This window comes from Ananas comosus, linkage group 14 (assembly GCF_001540865.1).
Source record: "Ananas comosus cultivar F153 linkage group 14, ASM154086v1, whole genome shotgun sequence".
In the NCBI taxonomy this organism is placed as follows: Eukaryota; Viridiplantae; Streptophyta; class Magnoliopsida; order Poales; family Bromeliaceae; genus Ananas; species Ananas comosus.
In genome coordinates this window covers 6670264-6679113 of record NC_033634.1, presented here as the reverse complement: position 1 = coordinate 6679113, position 8850 = coordinate 6670264, and the positions used below count along the sequence as shown (strand labels likewise).

Here is an 8850-nt window from a genome sequence, read left to right as displayed (position 1 = left end):
TAGAAAATTCTTTATACCGTATAAAACAAGATCAATAACTTTGATCTAAAATTTTAATGTCATATCATCATATTTTGTATGATTTTTATTTTCAGCCGTTGATTTTGAGCCACTTCGATCACTAGGCAAATAATATCGAAAAATCGCAAAATTTATTTTCTAGATACTTCAAATACTCTAGATCAACTCTAACGGAGCCGATCGTCGATTCGAAAGTCCGAACACCGAAAACAACTTGGAAGTACGGAGCGCTCTGTGCTTGCAGAAGCATACCAAATGCACTATATATATATATATATAGTAGAGTTACTATACTATCGGAAGCATAAAGTGGTTGGTGCTTTCGATTTTTTAGCCCTTAGATCAACCCCATTGATTATTTCTAACCATTGGATTAATATTATTAACCAATGGGGACCACTCAACCCTAGAGGGACCACTCAGCGTTTAGCTATCAAGTTTTTAACCCTTGGATGAAAAATTGTAGGGTCAGGATGATATTAGTCGGTTAGAGTTGAGTCGTCCCAACAGGGTTGAGTGGTCCCCACTGGGTTATAGTATTTAATCCAATGGTTAGAAATAATGAAAAGAGTTGATCCAAAGGCTAAAAAACTGGTAGCAACAATGGGATTTTGCTACTAATAGTAGCCCAGTCCAACTCAATATATATATAGAATTAGGCTGGAATACTATTAATAGTAAAACCCTCTTTTTGCTATCAAGTTTTTAATCCTTGGATGAAAACTTGTAGGGTTAAGATGATATTAGTCAGTTAGAGTTGAGTGGTCCCCCTAGGGTTGAATGGTCCCCACTGGGTTATAGTATTTAATCCAATGGTTAGAAATGATGAAAAGAGTTGATCCAAAGGCTAAAAAACTGGTAGCAACAATAGGATTTTGCTACTAATAGTCGCCCAGTTCAACTATATATATATATATATATATAGTAAGTCTCCTGTACTTTCGAAAGTACGGAGGCTTCCGAGCTTGTAAGTTGTTTTCAATGATAAGAAATCCGATTCGACGATCGGCTCCGTTAAGTATAATCTATCATATTGGAACAATTTAGAAACCAAATTTTATAATTTTTTGTTCTTTCGAAAGTACGGAGGCTTCCGAGCTTGTAAGTTGTTTTCAATGATAAGAAATCCGATTCGACGATCGGCTCCGTTAAGTATAATCTATCATATTGGAACAATTTAGAAACCAAATTTTATAATTTTTTGTTCTTTCGAAAGTACGGAGGCTTCCGAGCTTGTAAGTTGTTTTCAATGATAAGAAATCCGATTCGACGATCGGCTCCGTTAAGTATAATCTATCATATTGGAACAATTTAGAAACCAAATTTTATAATTTTTTGTTCTTTCGAAAGTACGGAGGCTTCCGAGCTTGTAAGTTGTTTTCGATGATAATAAATCCGATTCGACAATCGGCTCCGTTAAGTATAATCTATCCTATTGGAACTATTTAGAAACCAAATTTTATAATTTTTTGACATCATTTACCAAGCAATCAAAAGGTCTAAAAAATGACTATTTTAATAGCCATGTGGCACGTTTTTAAGTTCAACGGTGTAGAAATATCCAAATTAGATGAAAATTTAATAGAAAATTCTACTTAACATCAATAGTAAGACCAATACTTTCGATTTGAAATTTGAGTCCTTTATCACTATTTTTTATGAGATTTTTATTTTCAGCCGTTCATTTTGAGGCTACCCGTTTACTAGACAAACGAAATAAAAAAATTATGAAATTTGGTTTCTAGGTAGTTCCAACAGCGTAGATCATGTCTAACAGAACCGATCGCCAAATCGGATGTCCCATTATTGAAAACAAGTTACAAGTACGGAGGTTCCCGCACTTTCGAAAGCATAGAGCCTAGCTATATATATATATATAATTGAGCTCCTGTACTTTTAAAAGTACCAAATCATTGATGCTTGAAAGTTTTTGGCCCTTGGATTAAAGGATGTGCGGTTAGGATGATGTGGGCCCCGTAGGGTTGAGTGGGTGGTTGGTTGAATAGTATAATCTAACGGATAAAAATGATCAAAGGCATAGATCTAACTATAAAAAATTTACAAGCATCGAGTGCTTGGTGCTTGTACAAGCACCATAGCGGGACTATATATATATATATAGAGTGAGGCTACTATGCTATCGGAAGCATGGAGCCTTTCGTGCTTCCAGCTCGTTTTCGATGTTGCGACTTTCAAATCGTCGATCGGCTTCGTTAAACTTGATCTAGAGTATTTGGAGTACCTAGAAAATAAATTTTATTACTTTTCGATATCAACTGCCTAGTGATCGAATGGGCTCAAAATCAACAAATTTCAATGGCCGTAGTGAGCCGTTTGCAAGTTTAACAGTGTAGAAATATCCAAATCACGTGAAATTTTGATAGAAAATTCTTTATACTATATAAAACAAGATCAATATCTTTGATTTAAAATTTTAATGTCATATTATTACATTTTGTAAGATTTTTATTTTCAGCCGTTGATTTTGAGCCCCTTCGTTCACTAGGCAAATGATATCGTAAAATCATAAAATTTATTTTCTAGGTACTTCAAATACTCTAGATCAAGTTTAACGGAGCCGATCGCCGATTCGAAAGTCGCAACATCGAAAACGAGCTGGAAGCACGGAAGGCTCCGTGCTTCCGATAGCATAGTAGCCTCACTCTATATATATATATATATATATATATATATTCGGGTTCGGGTCGGGTTCGGGTACAGTCAAAATTCATATTCGAATTTATATTCGTCGGATTTTTATTTTTGATATCCATATCCGAATTCATATCTATTTAGTATCGTATATATCCGTTTAATTCGACTTCGGATTCGGATAAAATTTTGAATATCCATACCCATCGACATCCCCAGACCCTAACATCATGTGAACGGGCATATTTCCCATATTCTCCCCAGCAAGGGGCATTTTCGTCTTTTCGCCCCACGTACGGAAGTCGCCGGTCTTCGCCTTCCAGACGCGCCGTCTCCCCGTCGAAATTTCCGCCGTCTGTCCAACTCTCTCCTTTTAAAATCCTCAATTTTTTCTCACTAATTTTATCTCGAATAAAACCCTAACCGACGTCGAATCGATTGACCGTAGCTTCGATTCGGGTTCCCTATCCCTAGATCTGCGTAGTCTTTTAGCTTGAATCGGATCGAGTTAGGGTTTTCGAAGATGGAATCCGAGGATCAGAATCCCTCAGGAGGCGGATTCTTCTCAGCGATCACGTCGAGCGTGAGGATTTGGGGCACGGCGATGCATAAATCGGTCAATGGGTACGGGTTTATCCGTAGATCTTCTATTTCATTTCGTGTTAATCATTTGTTCTAATTAAGGCTTTGGAATTATGAACCTACTCATGGATATATATGGATCGCTGGTTGTGAATTTACTATAACCGTGCGGAATGTGTTGCTTATTAATGTTGTTGATCATGATGCTTTCTAGGGTATTTTGTGCATCAGCTGCTTGGAAGTAGGTCTACTTTTTTTAATTCTCTGTGAATTGCAGTACAACATCCCAAACTATATTTTATCAGATAATAAATGCTGTTACGATCATATTCAATGTATGTATCAACGTATGTATCTTTCAATCTATTAACCTATATGAATTCCCAATGTTTATTGCCATGTGGCAAGTTCTTCTTCACCCTCACTAGCATGTGACTCTTTTTCTTCCCTTCACCAAATTTTCAATATGCATTTTAATGATCCCACTAACCAAACTTTCAATTAGTGTATTCAATTGTATCGTTTCTATCTACAATTATTCATAATGACCATTTCCCTTCCCTCCATTATATTTCAATTAATGCAAACGGTCCCAATACCTAACTTCCAATTAATATATTTAAATGGTCCCATTACCATCTACAATCCTAACATCTTTATCTCTAACTATTCATCATGGCCTTTTTCCTTTCTTCCACCGGACTTTCAATTCTTTATCTTCAATCTATTGATCAATTCTCTATCTCTCATCTTTTGCTATATACTATCACCTCCTCCCCCCCCCCTCTCTCTCTCTCTCTCTCTCTCTCTCTCTCTCTCATGAATGCGCGCCCATTTTCCCCCTCCGCCGCGGTCGGAGGGATCGTTGTCGCCGTCACTATTACCATCGCCGGAGAAGGCATCGTCGGGCCCATATCCTCCGCCAACATTAAGAGACCTTTGGTGGGTGTACCAAGTGAGATACACACGAGAATGTTTAATATTTTCATATTATTAATTACTGCTACGGTTTCTATCCGCTGCAAAGCGCGGGTCCCTTCACTAGTAGAATATTATACTATCACCTTTTAGTCAAGTTTCACTTTGGTCCTCGAACCTTTTAAGTTGGTTATACAGTAGCCTAAATTTTTAGAACTGTTAAAGAATTAAATTTATTGGCGACATCCAATACATCCATACATCTGTGCACAATATATCCATCAACCCTCGACTCCATCTCAAATTTCAATCTAACTAAGTTGCAGTTTTTCAATACTTGGATGTTAGATGATTGAATTGCACGGACGAGATGGATGGAGGAATTTCTAGTAAATGCATGTGCTGATGCACAAGGTGCAGCTGTGCAGGAAATTGTTTTTCCTCTAACATTTGGTAACAGTAAGAATTGGAGTCGATCACTTCCCAAAGTTTGTGTGCAATATGTCCAAAATAAAGGTTTGCCTCTCTCGGTTTCTCAATTTTCAGGAGCGATGGTGCTATTTGCAACTCTATTGTGCATTTGGCTTCTTAATGTTTCTAAATTATAGCTTCATAGGGTGGGCCCGGAATGCCAAGATGGTACCAAGGGGATGGACGGGTCTGGTCCATAGCTTGAGGAATTCATTTTAGAAGTATAATTTTGCAGTAATTCTATTATATCATTGATGAAGAGAAGGGAGATCACTAAGTAGATAGCATTTTAGTTATGTTCAAAGAATGAGTAACTAGAGAAAAGAAGATACGATATAAGAGAAATAGAAATTTATGAATGGGGTAGAGACAAGGCACACAGAACTACTGGAATTGCTCCACTATTTGTTTCCTTTGCATACAAGATTATCTTGACCAAGTTGGGTGTAAGTGTGTAGCCCTATTCTTGAAAGTTTTATATGTAATTTTCCTAGATAGAAGTCTTGATATGCGAAGATAAGTATGCCTTATTTCTAGTATATGCACAAGCATTATAATCAACTTAAATTATTCCTTGCCAGTAAATCCTAGAGGATGCAATTCCTTTGTAAATAAACCTAGTTGTCCATGAGCGTTGTCTCAGACAGGACTCTTCTTTGGCAGCTTTTAGCTGGATTTAATTCTTTTGATGTTTTCTTTACTTCTTTTCATTTTTCTTTTTTTTTTCCTTATTTCTTTAGACAGTTCTAATTATAGGGAGTTACCTAACTAAATATTGGTTTAGAAAACCACCTGATCTTCTGGGAGAAATTCATCTAAAAAGCCGTAAGACTGTAAAAGTTTTAAATCTATACTTAATACGGCTTAATTTGATACAGCAACCTAAATGAATAAAAATCTATTGATCTGATATCATATTTGACTGCATCAACCTTGTAGACGGGCTAATGTTGTACAAGTACTGAAAGCTGCTGGATTATCATCATTTAGCGAGAAGTAACACCAATTCCTGAATATGGAATTATGTATGGATTTGTGATACTCATATCTTTCACTAGACTCATGATAGAGGAAAGAAGTGAAGACTTCCTAACTTATACCTCCATATTTGTTTTGCAATTGTTACTTTTAACATCTGGCCCCAAGAAGTGTGTCGTTTGACTCATTTCTCACCGTACAAAGTTATTTGAGCATGTATAGATGTTCTCCAGTAATCTAGCTTTGATTTTCTTGTAAATTCTATAGGGTTAGTTGTCTCATGCTTTTTTAGGTGCTTTTTTGGTTGACTGACATGATCTGTTGATAGAACGGCTTTTGCTATCTCTATATCTATATGCCATGCATAAATATGAACATATAATTTTCCATAAACTTCTAATTCTTTGCTCTTCTATTAACATTGCTCAATTTCGAACTGTTGTTACATTTTATTACTTCTTCGGGAACTTCCTTATTGTGTGATGATTTTTCTATTGCTGTCCTTGAGCTAAGCGGCATCACATTGATTTCTTTTTGGGCTTTTTTTTTTGTTTAAAGGTTACTGGGGTACGAAGGACTTGAGGTAATCAATCCTGAAGGAGGTACTGAGGATGCAGAGGCGGAAGCTAAAAGAGGAAGATGGAAGCAGGAGGTGCTATTTCATTTTTACTACTGCACCAATTTTCCAAAGTGATTTTCTTATTTCAGTTCTCTCATAAAGTTTTCGTGATTAAGCAAGACATTTTTGTTTATGCAAAATTTAAGTGCCTTTGGTTTACATATATACGTTGGTGTTATATGTACAGTCCGCATAACCATGAACTTTTAGCTTGTAAGCTGGTGCGTGTTAAGTCTTACATCTCAACTAGTTAAGCGGCGGGCGCGATGCGGTGGGAAGACAATATAATAGTAAATTTTTATAACTATTAACATCACTTTTTTTCCTATTATGCATTAATATTTTTCAATATTATTTGTCTCAGTATTGAATAATTAAAAATTAAAGAATAAAATTAAAGAATGAAATTAAAGTATATTTCTTTCTAAAAATATTTAAACCATAAAAAAAATATTGAGAGAAAAAAATAAAAAAAGAAAAGATGTCGAGAGAGTGAGAGAGAGGGAAAAAAAGAAAGTATGTGAGAGAGAGTGAGAAAGAGGGTAAAAAAAAAAAAAGGGACCCACCGAAGCCCCCCGCCAAACACGGGGAGGCTTCTGTTGGGTTATATATATATATATATATATATATATATATATATATGAGATAACATACATAAATTGAAGGATAAGGAATTCTTCACTTGAAATTTTAGATAATTTCAATTTTGTCAAAAAAATTTGTGTATACCTAAGTTGTGGGTAACATACTAATAATATATAGTTAAGTTGCGCATGCATCAAGACATCCATTTGAAGTTTCACATTATTTATATCAAAATTGACATGAATAATCCTTTAAAAAATTGTGTGGGCCCCACAACCCTCCAAAATAAGGAGAGGCCTTATATAGGGTTACCAATTCATATATGTTTTGGGGACTAAAGTGAAAAGCATATAAAATTTAGGGATCAAAATTGGCATGAAAAAAAAAGGTTAAATAGGCGATGGCATGATAATTTCGATAATTCTAAAATATTTTTTAACGGTTGCTATTTTATCGTGATGAAATTAAGAGGTTTGAAAACTTAATTGCAAAAAAAAAATAAAAGGAACCAAAATAAAAAATGGTGGAAAGTTTGGGCAGTACTATGCAATTAATCCTAAATAATCTCCAAAAAATTTGTGGGTCTCACAACCCCAAATAAAGGGAGGCCTCCTTTGGGTTTCAAATTAGATGAAATTTTAATTTTGTTATCTATAGTAAAAATAAAAAAAAATATTTGTTGTAGGAAAAAATAAAAAAAAATGTTGAGAGAGGAAAAATAAAAAAAGAAAGTAAGATAGGAGACGCGAGATTAAAATTGACCTGGTGAACCTACGGCTTGCAGTAGAGAGGATCCTTTTGAGATTGGGGATCACCAGAGTGCTTGTTGCGGTATTTATTAAGGAGAGAGAGAAGGAGAGAGTGAGAGAGAGGCAAAAAAAAAAAAAAAAAAGAAAGGTACCCATCGAAGCCCCCGCAAATGTGGAGGCTTCGTTGGGTTCCCAAAATCATTATATAAACTAGTTAAGGAGCCCCGCGCGACACGGTGGGAATATCATACAACAGTAAATTTTATAATTATTAACATTACTTTTTTTTATTATGCATTAATATTTTTAAATATTATTTATCTCAATTGAATATATAAAAAACTTAAAAAATAAATTAAAGAATGAAATTAAAGTAGATTTCTTTCTAAAAATATTTAAATCTAATAAGTAAAATAAATAAATCAGTATAAAATAAAACAAAAAATCAGTAGGTAATACACCTAATAAAGTATTTGATTCCTAAATTTTAGATTAGTGAAGAAATCAGTAGGTAATTGTTAGAAGCACAAAAAATAAGACTAATCAAAAAGGCATTCGAAATCAAAATAGATATTTTTTACACTGTAAAAAAATTCAACTACCAAATAAATAATCTAATATTATTATATTATTATTATTATATAAATTAATCTTTAAAAAAATTGTGTGGACCCCACAACCCTCCAAAATAAGGAGAGACCTTCTTTAGTGTTGCCAATTCATATATATATATGTTTTGGGGACTAAACTGAAAAATATGCAAAATTTAGGGATCAAAATTGGCATGCAAAAAAAAGTTAAATAGGCGATGGCGTGATAATTTCGTTAATTCTAAAATATTTTTTAATGGTTGCTATTTTATCGCGATGAGATTAAGAGGTTTGAAAAAATTTAGGAACAAAAAAAAATGGTGGAGAGTTTGGGAAGCACTATACAAATAATCCTAAAAAAAATCCTAAAAAAATTTGTGGGCCACACAACCCTCTAAAATAAGGGGAGGTCTTTTTTGGGTTCCCAATTAGATGAAATTTTAATTTTGTTATCTTGACTATTAAAAAATAGAATTTCTCTATGCGATAAAATTTTATACTTGATGTAGAAAAAAATAAAAAAAAAAAGATGTTGACATTTATTAGATGAAATTTTAATTTTGTTATATTGACTATTAAAAAATAGGGTTGATTCATTCTATAAAATTTTACACTTGCTATAAGCAAAAATAAAAAAAAAAAGTTGTTGAGAAAAAAAAGAAAGAAAGAAAGTGAGAGAGACTGA

At 34.0% G+C, this 8850-nt stretch overlaps 1 protein-coding gene across 1 annotated transcript in view; it reads left to right on the top strand.

The window, feature by feature from the left end:
• The window catches only part of LOC109720527 (oxysterol-binding protein-related protein 3C-like), an 18136-nt gene continuing 12286 nt past the window's right edge, over positions 3001-8850 (top strand). Inside the window, exons 1-2 of the mRNA XM_020247704.1 lie at positions 3001-3297; positions 6181-6274. Coding sequence (XP_020103293.1) covers positions 3197-3297; positions 6181-6274 — 195 coding nt within the window. The 5' untranslated portion in view covers positions 3001-3196. The remainder of the gene's footprint in view (positions 3298-6180; positions 6275-8850) is intronic.